General features: G+C 37.7%; 1 protein-coding gene across 2 annotated transcripts in view; it reads right to left on the reverse strand.

Annotated features, from left to right (window-relative positions):
- LOC122564924 (protein GPR107-like) overlaps positions 1–16,014 on the reverse strand; it is a 108,103-nt gene that overhangs the window by 79,636 nt on the left and 12,453 nt on the right. The window contains exons 3-10 of one of the 2 annotated variants that reach the window (XM_087998313.1): positions 12,919–12,969; positions 11,953–12,041; positions 11,686–11,864; positions 10,501–10,535; positions 9,916–9,963; positions 9,523–9,633; positions 5,401–5,534; positions 3,379–3,451 (exon numbers count right to left, since the gene is read on the reverse strand). In XM_087998313.1, the coding sequence (XP_087854439.1) occupies positions 3,379–3,451; positions 5,401–5,534; positions 9,523–9,633; positions 9,916–9,963; positions 10,501–10,535; positions 11,686–11,864; positions 11,953–12,041; positions 12,919–12,969 (720 nt within the window). Of the gene's footprint in view, positions 1–3,378; positions 3,455–5,400; positions 5,535–9,522; positions 9,634–9,915; positions 9,964–10,500; positions 10,536–11,685; positions 11,865–11,952; positions 12,042–12,918; positions 12,970–16,014 lie in introns of both variants that reach the window. The other variant, XM_087998312.1, reaches the window with a different exon arrangement.

A 16,014-nucleotide genomic window follows, 5' to 3' on the forward strand; every position in this document is an offset into this window, starting at 1 on the left:
TATCACATAGATTGATGCTCAAACACAAATGTGTGATTGCTGCTCTCCCCAATTTTACATTGTTTATGCGCCTTTGATTTTGACAGACACCAACTGGTACCCCAACAGATATGGAGTTCTCATGTCTTTCAGCAGCATTACGCAGGAATCCCCAAGATTTTGAATGAGAGCAACGTTTGAGATATGGAATTTGCATTATTTACATTAAATAGCATTTTTGGTAGCAAAGGGTAGCAAGAATCAGAAAACAGGATCCAAACAAACAATCTCATTAGTCAGCTACAGCTTTTTAAATCAAAACTGAGCCAAATACCTTCATACCAAAAATCATGAAACCGTCTATCAGGGGATCATAGCGCAAACAAGGAATGAGCTAACACTGCCATAACATTTAGCTTCAACCAGAAGTCCCAATGAAATGGTTAACAGGAAGCTAATTATGATGTTGTAGGCAATACTGGCAATCATCAATTATAATATTTTGAAAAGTATTTAATGACAACAATGCTACATCAGCTTGATGATGGGGCAGTTAAGCATTTCAGAGCACATGGGGATTAAATGGTGAGCAGTTCAGAATGAGAACGCTGTACAAAAGGATAGAACTCTCAGGTTGTGTAACACTTATGGTACATTTTAATTGATCTTCATACATTTATTACAATGGAACCAAGGAAAATTCTTTTTATTTCATGATTTTAAACAAAAGCTACAGTAATTCCCCCTCTTTCCCCATTAGAATTATTTTTTGATTCCCTCTTTAACAGAATACAACCAATTTAATTTGTGTCACATTTAAATGACCAGCTGTATCAGTCCCAAAGCCCACGTAAGACTCTGGAAAAGAAAAGTCGAAATGAATATAACGTGGATTAGATGGTGCAGCTTCACACAATACATTTTAAGAGTCTGGAACTATGACATGTATTTCAGCGCACATTTTCCTGATTCAAGGCAGGAGCCTGGAAACCAATATATTGCAGCTAAACAGGAATGAAGAATTGTACCATCCCAAATTAAAATAAAATGGCCTTCTTGGTGCAAGTATGCAATTATTTTCTTTAATAGCAAGTTAATTAAAAATATGAAAATTAAAAAAAATAATTTTAAGAACGAGATGAGGAGAAATTTCCTTACCCAGAGGATGATGAGCCTGTGGATTTCATTACCACAGAAAGTGGTTGAGGTCAAAACATGGTGTGTTCTCAAGTAGATAGGCATAGCTCTTGTTGCTAAAGGGATCAAGAGATATGGGGGAGGGTGGAATTAAGATTTTGAGCTTACTTATCAGCTATGGTCATAATGAATGGCTGAACAAAATTGAGGGGTTTAATGGACTACTCTTGCTTCTATGTAAAAAGTTATACATTAATTTAGGAGATTCAAGCATAGAGTACTGACAATCAGTGTAAACAAATTTATGAACCTATATTAGAAACTCACTCCCAGTCAGCTCCATCAATGTGAAAGAGTTGAGTGCAGCACTTCATGCTAATCAGGGAGGGAGAGATGAGATGAGGGCAAACTTAGACAGTTCTCAACATCTCCTGTTAGCCAGGTATTGGGGAATGGCTACATGAGCAGCAGATCAGAAGTCCAAGCTCTCAGCAAGTCAGGAATAGAATCTTATCCAGACATCTCATGAAAACAGCTACAAAATTGCCGGCAGTATCTGTTGATGTTAACAACTGTAGCTCTGGCTAAGATCCACAAACTCTATACAGATCACATTTGGGTCTTTAAATACATAAGCAATACAGTCCAGCATGGTAATGGATAATGTCACTAAGCAAGCAGAAAGGCTCTAAATACCAGTTTCAAATCTATCTCCCCCTGCATTTTTTAAAAGCTTTTCATGACTGTGTTATTTCCCAGCAGAGAAGACTGTGAAATAATATCATTCAATCACTACTGTGCAACAGGTAGACTGTGGTTATCATGTATTCCTTCCAAGAAGGCAACTTACTTCGAAGTCATTAAGCTCCTTCCTCCTCCTCATGATTAAGACTAAGAACTTGTCAGTTTATGTTCCTTTATTATTTCTATGACTGGAGAAACAGAGATATTGGTCGATGTGGAGATTAACAATTCATTCAATGGCTTTATGTGACATAGTGCGAGTGGCTGTGATGCCACAAAGAATGGATCTCTCAGTGCAATGATCTGGCATGGATGGTTGCAGTCACAATTTGAGCTGTTCCTCATGTTCCACATGGAACAAGTGGCCCATCTTCCTTTGCCTATTCTTGAGATGTTGAGACCTGTCAGTTACGAGGTTGCATTTCATGATGTGTGTAGAGAATCTGGTGGTGTGCTATCAAAAGGTAGGGTTGTCATCAGTTTGTAAGGTATTGAAGGTGTTCTAACATGTTCCAGATGGATGCATAGGTGATTTATTTTTCTGTATTGAGGACTTTTGTTATTGGGAGCGCTTTCCTAGCAGTCAGCTGATGGTTCCTTTGAGGGGATGCTTCTCTTGCTGACATCAGATTAAATGTGCGCCAACACACGAAGCCATTCAAGCTGTATTGGTCACAGTTTCCCAGAGATGATTCCTCATGACTTCCTGGAGGTGGATATATAACCATGTTTGTGCAGCAGCCGATGAGCCAGCAGTACTCTGCAGGTGGGTCGGTCAGCATGAACGAAACGGTGTTTACAGTATTGGATTTGCTGCCCCCAGGTGATACTTACCAAGTTCTGTATGAGACCTTGGCTACAGTAAGTCAATGTGTGATGTAAACATGTCCTGGCATGGGGTTAAAGGTGAATGGCCCACTTGGGCTTTGAAATGTTCTGGTGAATTGACAGTCTTTGATCAACAGACTGCAGAATCATAAATCATCAATCAGCATGTATGCAAAATCTTGAGGTTCCTTTGCTTGGGAAACCAGGACCAAATCATCAACAAAAACAAAACAAATTTGTGGTAGGACCATCCCTGATCCATACAAGAACTGACGCTTCTGGGGGCCCTTGTTGGTTACGTATGAGCAGTTGATTTGATCTACAACGTGAGGGATACAGCATCCTTCATGTAACCTTCCTTTAAGGTATGTTTTCCAGCCTGAAAACCAGAAGGCAATCAAATCCCAATCACTTGGCTCTCAGTACAAGCAGTAAAACCCACTGTAAAATGGATTCTCCCAAGGAGAACTAAGTCACTGCAAGCAAATCAAAGAGACTGCCTAGATGCAAGGCTTCACATTACAAGATACTATTGTCACAATAACAGAAAAATATCAGTGTTACTCATGAACTACACAGATGTTGTTACATCGACAGATCTTAAACAATACACATACTGATTTTGTTACAAGATGTTGTAATCATTGTTCTTGGAATAAAGATGTAAGAAATGATACTCAGGTCACTTACAGCATGGAAAACAAGAGACAAGGATTTGGTGAATGCAAGCGCCCCCATCAGCCAATGGATCTTAAACACATCACTGCTAAGAAGAAAAGAATGCAAGTAGTAAATATGTTGATCATATTTCCCATTTTATTGCATGATGTGGTTATAACGTCAAACCTCAATCTTTACAGTTTCAGTTTGCCTGGATATCAGATTGTATGTAACAAGCAAAAAAATTGATGAATTCTGAATTAATTTACACATGCCATTACTTCAAAATACTGTCTGACTACTTCAGATTTTTGACCTACCATGGCTTCACATTTAAATACTAGTGGAAAAAAATGCCCTTACCTTGGCAATGTATTTCACTTGGAATGTTTTTTTATCCTTTTGTTATTTATTCCCTTTGCTCTTTTCAAGAAACAAAAGATCCTAATTGTTTGCAAAAGTATGATTTGACTGGTACAAACCTTCTTCTAATACCTAAACCACTTTTCATTGGCAGATCCAGACAATGTGTTTTGTTGCGTTATTCAAACAAGGGGCCATCAGAGCCAAGCCTAATCTAATCACTACCACCATGCTGCAGCAAACAAAAGTTTGTAGCCAGCAGTGAAAATCCTAATTGAGCTTTCTTCTACCTCACTCAAGATTACAGCATCCTTATTGGTAAAAATGCAAAACAAATTAGAATAAGGATTCAGTGTCCAAACCTGCTGTTCAGTGTGATTTAGCAAAGAACCACAATGTACTTATCTAACGAACTATCATGGAGCCATAAAATATGTTTCACAATATTAATGAAATGCAGGCTAGCAACATGCTAAGCTAATTGAATGGAATTGTAGTGTTTGAATTAGAAGTTAAAAAATCACAACACCAGGTTATAGTCCAAACAGGTTTAATTGGAAGCACTAGCTTTGGAGCGCTGCTCACAACCACCTGAAGGAACGGCACTCCGAAAGCTAGTGCTTCCAATTAAACCTGTTTGGACTATAACCTGGTGTTGTGTGATTGTTAACTTTGTACACCCCAGTCCAACACCGGCATCTCCAAATCTGAATTAGAAAGCTTGGTGAAATGTATTTATAGCTCTGGAACAAATCATGATCACTTGAATCGAAATTGTGTGCAGGGATATGGGGAAAGGGCAGGAGATTGACACTAAGTAATTGAACCAGTGCAAGAATGATGGCCAAGTGGCCTCCTTTACAGCAACAATTCTGTGACTGAGACTAACTTCGTATGTTCTATTTTGCACATCAAACTATCAGTCCTGAGATCCAGGCACCTTTGTGAACTTAACAACTAATTTCAAGAAAATATAATTATTAACTTGGCATAATCTCTTGTAATTCAATGAATTGTAGACAGGAATTTATTGTGCTATATACAAACACTTGAATTGTGAAAACCATCAAAGGTACACTGAAAAAGCACCTGGAGCCGCATAACAACAGAACAAAGTTGTTGCAATTAAAGTCTGCTACTGGCAATGGTAATAATGGAGGCAATTTGAACTGATGAACTATTAAAAATACATGTTAAAACATATATAATCTGGTTTAAGATCAGATTATTTTTATAATTTGATGCTATAAATATTCTGGATAAACCCAGCAATAACACCATGTTTACAGATAAATCAGCAGGTCCACTGGCTTAGAGTAACCAAGGAAGTCAAATTCTGTTTTTATTGCGGGATGTGTATCACATTTTGAGATTGTATTCCACAAATCTATTCATATTTACATAAGAACTGCAAACACACCTCCTCTCCACCCAGCAACACATTACAATCAACACCTACAGTGTGTAGGAAACCCTTGTACATTAAATAAAAATATAGAACAAGATACTTGGGTAAGTTTCAAAACAGAATAACTTACAAAACATGTATAAAATTTAATAGAAAAATTGAATCAGAAATGTTTTACATAGCTGGCATCTATGAAATCATACAGCAGTAGATGCAGCTCTGTAAAATTCACATTCATTTGCACATTGCACTCCAGGATAAAAAAAGTACTTGGACAGTACCTGCGCTTCCGGAGGATATAAACCCAGAAAACTCCAGCCAGAAAGAAGAAGAAAGCCATAGAAATATAGAGTTTGGGGAGTGGGATCTCTCCTGCAGATAAATAACTGCCAGGATTCTGTTCCACAATTGTAATCTGAAAGAAAATTACACCGATCAGAAGTTAGAGAGCAAAATCATTTTCGTTTGCTTCTTCAAACAAAATTATTTAAGACATAGTGTAGAAACTCCTCAACAGTCTAAATTTCCAATGCCTAAGCTGGCCTTTCTGGTTCAAAAATTGTTGCAGCAATAAATTTTCCATTGAAGAGTTGGTGAACTGAAGTCCTTCAATGAAACAAGCCCAAAAGAGATGCACTGCTTCCTTTGTAAATTTCCAGGCCTTTTTTAATGGTCAGTCAGCAATATTCCACTGACTGTCTTTTAAACTACATGCCTATCTTTCTTGTAAGCCACAATGGGAACCTGCTCTCCTGCTTGCAGCTTTGTACCACAAGAGAGGCGAGTAGAGAGGCTTAGTACAAGATGCAGTTCCAGCATAGTCAGAACCCTTGTCATCACAAACTGAAGAAACACGACTAGAGTCCTGTTTTCATCAAATTACACACTCTAGTTCCTATTTCTTTCATTCAGCTCAATGGACTATCATTGAGCTCCCATCCCATCCTACCAAAACTGCTCTGCTTGTTGTACCCCTTGGCTTCTTCAACACTTGTAATTATATTGATCTGTGATTCCTGCTATTTAATACACTGAAGGAACATTATCAGAATCAGAGTACAGACAGACAATCAGAACAGTTCATAAAATCTGTTAGGATCAAGAAGTTGGGTCTGCAGGAGTGTTTTGACACACTGGTTGATTTAATAATTTGCAATATTTCAGCAGCCTACATACTTGTTGGGAATTGCTCTAAATAGACCAGTGCAAATAGCCCAAGTTTCTAACTGATAGGTCATGTCATAAATCACCATGAACTCACTGAAAGTCCTTTCCAGCAAAGTGCAATTTCTGGATTTGAGTGCAAGTGGGCATTTGCCACAAGATTTGCATTCCATTTTCTCAATGACCTCACCCATCCTTTGTGAAACTGTCTGTCTTGGCCACTCAGTTAATCTCTATCAACTTAAATAAAGTGTAAAATGTCTGCAGACACCATTAAAACCATTAGCCATTCTGCTTTTAGCTCCTTCCACCTTGTTCTTTACCACTGTTATATCCATGATAAACTGTTCTGTTTAAAAGAGAGATAGATGAATTCCTAACTGCAGAAGGGGGTTTCAGGTGTGATGACTTTAATTATTGATGTGAGGCTGTGGTCTTAGAGGTCAAATAGGACTGTTGCAACACAGGTGAGCCTAACATCGAAATAATGCACATTATCTTGTTAAGAGGTGGATCAGTTCCTCACCAAGGAATGGGAGACCTTGTTGTTGTTAGGTTATTCAGACTTCAATTGTTTTACGGTGCTATAACTTTGCAGCACTACTCATTTTAAAATTTTGGTTCATTTTGTGGGCGACACGGTGGCACAGTGGTTAGCACTGCTGCCTCACAGCGCCAGAGACCTGGGTTCGTTTTCCGCCTCAGGCAACTGACTGTGTGGAGTTTGCACATTCTCCCCATGTCTGCGTGGGTTTCCTCCGGGTGCTCCGGTTTCCTCCCACAGTCCAAAGATGTGCAGGTTAGGTGAATTGGCCATGCTAAATTGCCCGTAGTGTTAGGTGAAGGGGTAAATGCAGGGGTATGGGTGGGTTGCGCTTCAGTGGGTCGCGCTTCAGTGGGTCAGTGTGGACTTGTTGGGCTGAAGGGCCTGTTTCCACACTGTAAGTAATCTACAAAAAAGATTATATTGCACTTATGACAAAATATAACATCTGATTTGTGATGAATGCTTACTGCATGCAATATTGTTAATTAGGTTTTCTTCAAAGCTTGTTACTTGATTTTGTGTTGCATCTTTTTATTTTTAAGTGTTTCACATAACCGAAATTTTTGATATTGCAGAAATCTAAAGAAGACAAATTTCCCTCTAAGCTGTGTGGCCATGCAGTCCCTGGACGGTTCCATGCATGCTGACTCTCTGGGTTCCACTTGCTGAAATTGCTGCCACATATGACCTTGGAGGTATGCACAGCAGAAAAAGGTAATACAGGGAACATTAGTAAAGGAAACAAGCACAAAGTTAACTGATGGTTGCAACAAGTGTAAATGATAGAGAAGGAAAGCACATTGTAATTCAAAAAAGCTGTTACGTACAAATAATGCCTTCTTAGGCAAAAGACTAGTGGCCTCCATTGCTCTGAATTCTCAGCAGAAGAGTGATTGTAAGTTTAAATGTCTTAAGTAGAAATAATGTGAAGCTTAAAAATGTAAATGTTAGAAATCTAACAGTAAAAGATAAAATACTGTAAAATCACAAGTTCCAACAGTTTAGACCATGTCAGCTCATCACATATTTTTACTTGGGAATATAAACTGTGGGAATGGACATTTGGACACTATTGAGCTGCAGAGAATCAACAGGTTTCTTTTGCAACACAAAAAAAATTGAACTGATGTTCATTTATTCATACATTGAAAAATATATAGAAAAGAGCAGCAGCAGTAGGACATTTGAGCATTCATGTCTGCTCTGCAATTCAATATAGTCATGATCATCCAATTCAGAATCCCATTCCTGCTTTCTCCTCATGGCTTTTGAGCTTTTGAGCCCTAAGAACTACATCTAGTGCTTAAAAACGTTTAATGTTTTAGCTTCAACTGCATTCTGTGGTAAAGAATTCCACAGGCTCATCACTTTATGGGTGAAGAAATTTCTCATCTTAATTCCAAATGGCCTACCCTGTGTCCTTAGGCAATTACCTTGGTTTTAGACTCTTAGGTTATCGGGAACATTCTCTGTTTTTACCCTGTCTAGTCTTGTTTGAATTTTATATATTTCTGCGAGATCCCACCACCCCCTTCATTCTTCTTAACTCAAGTGAATATAGTCCTAACTGATCCATTCCCATTTCATACATCAGTCCTGCAATCCCAGAAATCAGTCTGGTAAACCTCTGCTGCACTCTTTCCATAGCTATTACATACTTTCTTAGATAAGGAGACAAAAACTACACAATACTCCATCTGTGATCTCCCCAAAGTCCTGTACAATTGCAGAGAGACATCCTTGCATTACACGAAGTCATACAACTTTTGTAGAAGCTGGATTTAATATTTTTGAAACACATGCTGGTAACAATGTCTTTGGGTTAAAAACAATGGCCTAGCAACAACTTTGAAGTCAATTTGCAGTTTGTCATAGAATTGAGGGAAGACAATTGCAATCAGACCTCTGAAAAGCCTGCAGTTCAAGACAGCTCTCTCTTTCTTTGAGAGTGGAGACGACACACATTGAAAGACTCTGAAAAGAAGCATTTCTATCTCAAGCAGAAACTTAGGTCTACTTGATCAACTACAAAATGGAGAATCACTTAGTCAACAACGTGATATAATTGACAAAAGCCAAAAGAACTGAAGCAAGTCACCTAATCTACCCTTTAGCCTCAGAATTTGTTCTTTTTTTAACTCGTGCTTCTCCAGCTATGCTTCTGTAGAACTGTCCATCTTGTCTGTTACACTTATGAATTAACATGCATATGTTCAAAGTTAAAGCTTGTATAGTTTGTTTGCACATTTATTAATAAGCTATTTTTCCACTTTTAAAAGGAGAAATTTTTTGATAATAAATACCTCTTGTTTCCTTGGTCATTAATGAAAGCTGCTGTTTCTTTTACCTTAGACAGCGGGCAAAGTCAGGCAAATTAACCATCTTAGTGTCTCAATTGCTCATTTGTAAATTTGTGACCATTAATGAAAAGGTGTGGCTTGATTTCCAGCACACACTTCCAATTAGGGCACGAGAACCAGAAACACAAAGCTTTTTCTCGAAGGTTCTCATTGACCTTCTGTATATTTGCAGAATTTTCCTGTTATAGAAATGAACTTAGTTTCAAACTCACACTTAAAGCTTTCACAATGTTGAAAAAAAAATTGGTCTGAGCCAATACTGATGATTTTCATCAATATTTCTAACAGCTCCCTTGCTCCATAGAAAATAATGACAACTTCCTTATACTCACATCCATGTCAAACCGGAAAGACTGCGGAGATGGCTTTTCATCAGTGTAGCAATTATGAAAGTACAGACTGTAAAGTCCCTGCTCCTCTTCACTGTTAATAGTAAGTGAGAACTGCAGAAAAGAAAAACATGTTGTTTAGACAATTTGAAAATTAGAGTAAGTCAGTATATAGCTGGAAATGTGTTGCTGGAAAGGCGCAGCAGGTCAGGAAGAAGAAGGGCTTATGCCCGAAATGTCGATTCTCCTGTTCCCTGGATGCTGCCTGACCTGCTGCGCCTTTCCAGCAACACATTTCCAGCTCTGATCTCCAGCATCTGCAGACCTCACTTTCTCCTCTAAGTCAGTATATATAATACCTAACTCATGCAGGAACAATTTTGAAATCCTACTTACCATGAATGAATAGGATAGATTTTTTTTCTGCAGTGGAATAGTTTCATCCTAAAAGAGAAGAAGTTACTTTGTGATGCTTTTTGTTCCATAGTAATGATTGATTATCTTTACTCTGCCATGATCAGACTTTCCTGGCACTTTCAGTACTCTGAAAGGAGTTTATGTTGCAGCAGTTGCTCTCTCATAGTTCAATGAAATTGCCTGAACCTAGACAGTGAGCATCAATGTTCATATCCATTACTGTGTTGCCGCCTCCTCCTCTGTCCACTTAATCTTTTAATGCTTTACTCAATCCATAACTATAAAATCTCTTAAGTTCTCTGTGCCTGCCCTTAGGATACTTAAAATAACTTAAGTTTGCCACCCCTTCCTTGTTTGAGAGATGGTATAAGTTAGAAGTGTCAGGCAACTATGACTCCTTAACTGTACAGTTGTTCCAGAATTTGTGTTGCAATTATATCTAACCAAGTTCAATGTCTAATAACCCTCTACCAATCATTTACTTAAAGGAAAATGTTTTATATTACATCATTTCAAAAGAAATAAAAAGTAATACAGCAAAAAAAAAACAGTACATTCACTAACCTTTGGTTCAACAGCACTTCCAGATTTTGGTTTTGCTGTGAAGGGAAAATTAATATTACCACTTGCATTTTCTGTCAGTAAAAAGAACAGTTTATCAGTTCTTGCTTTTTAAAAACAAAAATCTTAATCCAGATTTTATACCCAACTTTTCAATAAAAGGGAATTGGGTTTATTTAAAAATCCCAAGTGTAATACTCAACGCACAGGATATCCATGGCATCATGCAAAATCACAGATGTGTCAATCCAGTGTTCCAGAAGTTAAATATTGAGTTATTTTAATTACTAAATCAAATATGTAGCTGAAAATGTTCATCAGCCAAATTTGTTATGAATTTCATCCTTCACTGTCAGTATACGAGGTTAACAGCAAGAATTACAAGAAACTGGCCAGAGACATTTATTGCTATTCTTCCATCTCTATTCCCATGTTCCACTTTCAATAGTGCACTAAAAACCAAACTGCATTGCACTTAAGCAACTGGGAGCAATCGTTGTATGAAAACCTGAACAGAAGTTCCACTCTTTAGTGGGCTTCATTGCTAATTAACTGGGTACACCCTAACAGAATAAGTGAAATATTGCCCTCAATGTCAGAGGTGTGGTAAACCCAAGAACTGAGCAAATTATTCCAGTCTGAAACATAGTATGGTTCTCAGCATGCAGTCAATGATGCAGATACCCTTAAATGTGCCTATGTATCTTATTTTAAGAATTGTATGATAAAATCAAAATGTGAAATACAACCAAACTTTAGCTCTGAAAATTACAGGCATTATTTTTGATAATGACTGCACTGAAATTTCACAATCTATCATGTGTCTAAAGTATGAAGACTCATGAAAAGAAAAGATATTTGGTCAAACAAATTGCACCCTATAATACAATGACCTTCAATATTATAATTTCAGAAATCCTAGTGCAAAACTTGGAGGCACTTGAACCTTTCAATATTCCCCAACTTATATGGAGGAGACAAACAGGTGAGCCATGTTAGTTCATTTTCAGATGTCCTCAGAGTAATTAACAGAGTGCAGGAGCATATCTTGTGGGAGACAGGCTTGGGTGAGTGGTTAGACAGGGTTGACATGATTAATAACATTTTTCTTGCCCGTATTTGCTAACTGTTGCCCATATTTAACCACTACTGAAACAGCCAAAGTAAACATATACTGAAACTGCTTACCCTTTTGCACTTGCTCAGACTGTTTTATGGTTTCATTCTTTTTTTGGAGTTCTCCCACTTTCTTAGACTCACTCTGTGATTTCACATCTGTCTTGCTGCTTTTATCCTTGACTGGTTGGCTTCCTGCAGTTCCAACATTGATTGTTGGCTGATTGTTTCCAGATGTCAGAACTTTAACTCTGGGAATCAATAACAGGTATTAGTGGAATATGAAGGAACAAGCATCAGCTGAAGATTCCAATGGGAATTTGTTTGATGTTTACTCACTGAAGTTTTCCAAAGTCAATAAGGAAGAGTGTAATAGGTATATTATTTGGAGGCTTTTTCTTCAAGAAGCAAAAATCAATATCTTCTTCCTGTTAAAATAAAATCACTGGAGGATAAAAAGCAGCTTTTTTAAATGGGTTCTTGAACTTGAATTATGACAGTTTTGATAAACTGCAATCCCTGTTCTCTTTGCATTCACACAGATGCTCCATCTGGAGGCCAGGTTTATGCAGGTTAAAATTTTTCACCTACATTTGCAGAGTCTAATATGAGATTCATGCAGAAGTCAGACATGAATCTGGCTGGGCTGTGTAGCTGATTGGAATGTGAATAACATTAATTAGATATTAAATGGTGAGGAGAAACTGATTCACAGATCATCACCTGAGAGAGGATGGGTAGGCTTCCAGGTATGGCTAGAAATTTTCACAAAGACATCATTAAAAATGGTCCTTCTGAGTCAAGGGTGAAAATATATTGTCACTTTAAGAGGTAATTCATATTTTTCTTTTTAAAAATGGCAAGAGAAATGATGCATTGATCAGAAGACATTTTATTCAAAGGTGGCCCATTCAAAAGGTTGTGGTAAATGAATCCAGTCTCTAGCTCCAAACCTTAAACTACTACCTTTGTGGTTAAAGGCAGTTTCTATATTGGTCTGACCAATCACAGTCAACACCACACATGGGCTGCTGCAAGTGGTTTCAGTGCCCCTGATTTAAGGAAGGGGAACATCCATTTGAGACTGCTGTTACAGCTAAATATGTAGTGAATCCTAGTCAAGAGTACATCTGTGGACATTGAGGGAAGACAGCTGAACTGTGATGCCTCCAAAGTTCAGTTATCTGCTCAAATGGATCTCATAGCAAAAATTACCATTGTGGGCATGACATGAGACTTGCTGATGAAACTTTCCATGGGAAAAAAAAATGAATTGCAAATCTGATGGTAAATAAGCCAACTTACCAAATAGGATGAGAAGCCATCATTTTTGGTTTTGTCCAAACTAAGGCCCAGCTGAGATAAACGAATAACACAGAAAAAAAATTAATGGGTTATTTTAAAGTAAAAATACTTGCATTTATATAGTGATTCTGTTCGCCGAGCTGGAAGTTTTTGTTGCAAATGTTTCGTCCCCTGGCTAGGCGACATCATCAGTGCTTGGGAGCCTCCTGCGAAACGCTTCTTTGATGTTTGCAGGAGGCTCCCAAGCACTGATGATGTCGCCTAGCCAGGGGACGAAACATTTGCAACAAAAACTTCCAGCTTGGCGAACAGAACCACAACAACGAGCACCCGAGCTACAAATCTTCGCACAAACTTTGAATTTATATAGTGACTTGGGCACTTTAGAACATAGCAAAATGCTTCGCAGACAATGAATTACTTTTGAAATATTGACAATGTCATTATGTATATAAATGAAATGCCCATTTAACACACTGCAATATTCTACAAAAAGCCAAACAGAACAATTGATTGATTCTACTCGATATGTTTTAGTGTAGCTGAGGGATACATTCTGGCCAGGATACTCAACGAGCTCCTGAAATTCTTTTCTCAATAGGACCGTGATCTTTCTTTTAATATTAAATATTCATCTTAGGCTTGAATATCTCAAAGTTTTAAAGGATATCCAACATTAATGAAAATCAATTTAAACAATTTGGAATCCAGCAATATTGCAAATACAAATTCATGTCCGTCGTGTTTTTGTCACGTCAGAAACACTATATGCATACAAAAATCTTAAATGCAGGTGTTTTCAGTTGGTTTGACAATGGTCAAATAATGGTACAAGTTTATTCAAAGCCTAATTAGGTGGTTACTAACTCAAGACATTTATTGATAATGTCAAGCAGGATATTCTTCATTTGAATCCATGCTGATAACTCCAGCAGATATTCAAATTTATCAAGCTGAACTATTCTATTAGTGTCACATTACATTTTTGTGAAATAATTAGTTTTGAGTAGCAAGGCCAGAATTTGCTGCCCAACCATATTTTGTCCTTGAGAAGTGGCAATAAGCTCCCTTCTTGAATGGTTACAATTCACATACAACGCAGCTATGGTGCTGATTGAGGGAGGCAGAGTGTTAATGTCTACCCTGCTGAATGCTTGTAAGAAATAGGTTTTATGACAATGTTCTAGCCCTGTAGCTATGGTATATTTTTTTTCACTCCTCTGAACACCTTAGTAATGATAAAATCATAGGATCTTGGGCTAATACAGCACAAAGGACCATTTAGCCCATTTTGCCTGCTTGGTTGAACCATCCAAACAGTATAGCTCTACTACACTTTTTTTTCACATAGGCCTCTAATATTTTTCACCTTAATGTATTTATCTGATTCTTTGGAGTGCTACCATTAAATTTGTTTCAATATTGCTTTCTGGGAGTACATCCCACTCACAAATTGCAATGTAAAAATATTTTCTTAACGTTACCTCTGGATCTTTTGCTCCCATTTTAAATCCGTGTTTTCTGCTTCCTCACGCTTCCATTCCCTAGAAGTTGTTTTTCTTTATTTAATCTTATTGAAACTATTATGAATTTGAATAGTTCTATCAAATTTGAACTCCCATACTCTTGGAGTCATCCTGGTAAATTTGGACTGTTATATAGTTTGTGTTGCATAAATAGAAAATATAACCATTCCAACTTAGGAATTTTAAAACTGAATAAAGTATGGCAAGTGATTTCTGCAAACAATAATGCTATAATTAAAATAAAAATTAATACAAACATATCCCCAAAAGCGTATTTGTTTCTTACTGTCACTGCAATGTCTGGCCACTGGTGGCACAGTTACTTTAACAGGGTCAGAGTGCCCCCTGGTGACACTGCACCAGTTTAAGCAGTCTCACAGTGCTCTCTGGTGACAGTGCATTATTTAGCAGTCTCACAGCGCTCTCTGGTGACGCTACATTATTTAGCAGTCTCACAGTGGTCTTTGGTGACACTATTAGTTTAGTAATCTCACTATTAGTTTAGCACAGTCAGGGCTTATCCTGGTGACATCACGTAAGTTTTTAGCAGAGTCTGAGTGCTCTCAGTGATATTACATTAGTTTAGCAGAGTCAGAGTGCCCCTGCTGAATGTCACTTTAGAAATTTCACAGCGCTCTCTAATGGAACTATGTTTATTTAACACAATGAAAATTACCGCAGGTGACACCATGTCAGCACAGCAGACTTCCAGCAGTCTCTGGCGACACCGCTTGACAATGTGAATTTAGCAGTCTTTCATTGGTTTCTAGTGTTCTAAAATTGTTTAGTGGTCTCAGTGACTTCTAGCAATATTATTAATATAGCTGTGTCTTAGTAACCACTGGCAGTGACACTAAAAATGAAGTGCTGGAGAAAGTTAGCATGTCTGGCAGTATCTGCAGAGAGAAAACCAGAGTCATCGTTTGAAGTCCAGTGACCATTTGTCAGAACTGAAAATAGCTGGGAAAGAGTGATATTTACACCGATGGACTGGGGAACTGTGTAGAGACATGGAGATGATGCACAAACAGAGAGAAAATAGATAAACAAAGAAATTCTGACGGTATGCCAAGAGAGAGAAAAATGTTGTGTTCTTGCTGAGACAGAGTCTTACTAATTAGCTACATGGCTATGATATCACAGACTTGCACACAAAGACTGGGTTCCATGCTTAATAATATTATTGCATATTACACAAACTAATTCCATTATGCAGGGAAAAGGCAAGTCTCTTTACAATGGAACATCACAAGTCATGATGTCACACAAGTGTCTTAAAGGCACAGGCTTGTTTTATCTAAAATCTATGCCTTAATACCATTGGACCCTCTGGGATCCATATCATGTATGATAAAATAGCGCATTTCACAGCAAAGCCATCATCTGTCATATGTATTCCAAAGAAAAAACAAACAGAAAAAATTTAATTTTTCAGATTCAAGAACAACTGGCAATAATCAATCAAATGAAGATTTCTACTGTTGATGCCTTGTCGCAAACCAACAAAACAGAGATGCCAGAATTTCACAATCTCCTCTGCGTCAATAGTAGGGCTGGAGTACATACAGAA

The sequence above is a fragment of the Chiloscyllium plagiosum genome, unplaced genomic scaffold, assembly GCF_037043375.1.
Source record: "Chiloscyllium plagiosum isolate Xiang-an unplaced genomic scaffold, Cpla_swu_hap1 HiC_scaffold_21, whole genome shotgun sequence".
In the NCBI taxonomy this organism is placed as follows: domain Eukaryota; kingdom Metazoa; phylum Chordata; class Chondrichthyes; order Orectolobiformes; family Hemiscylliidae; genus Chiloscyllium; species Chiloscyllium plagiosum.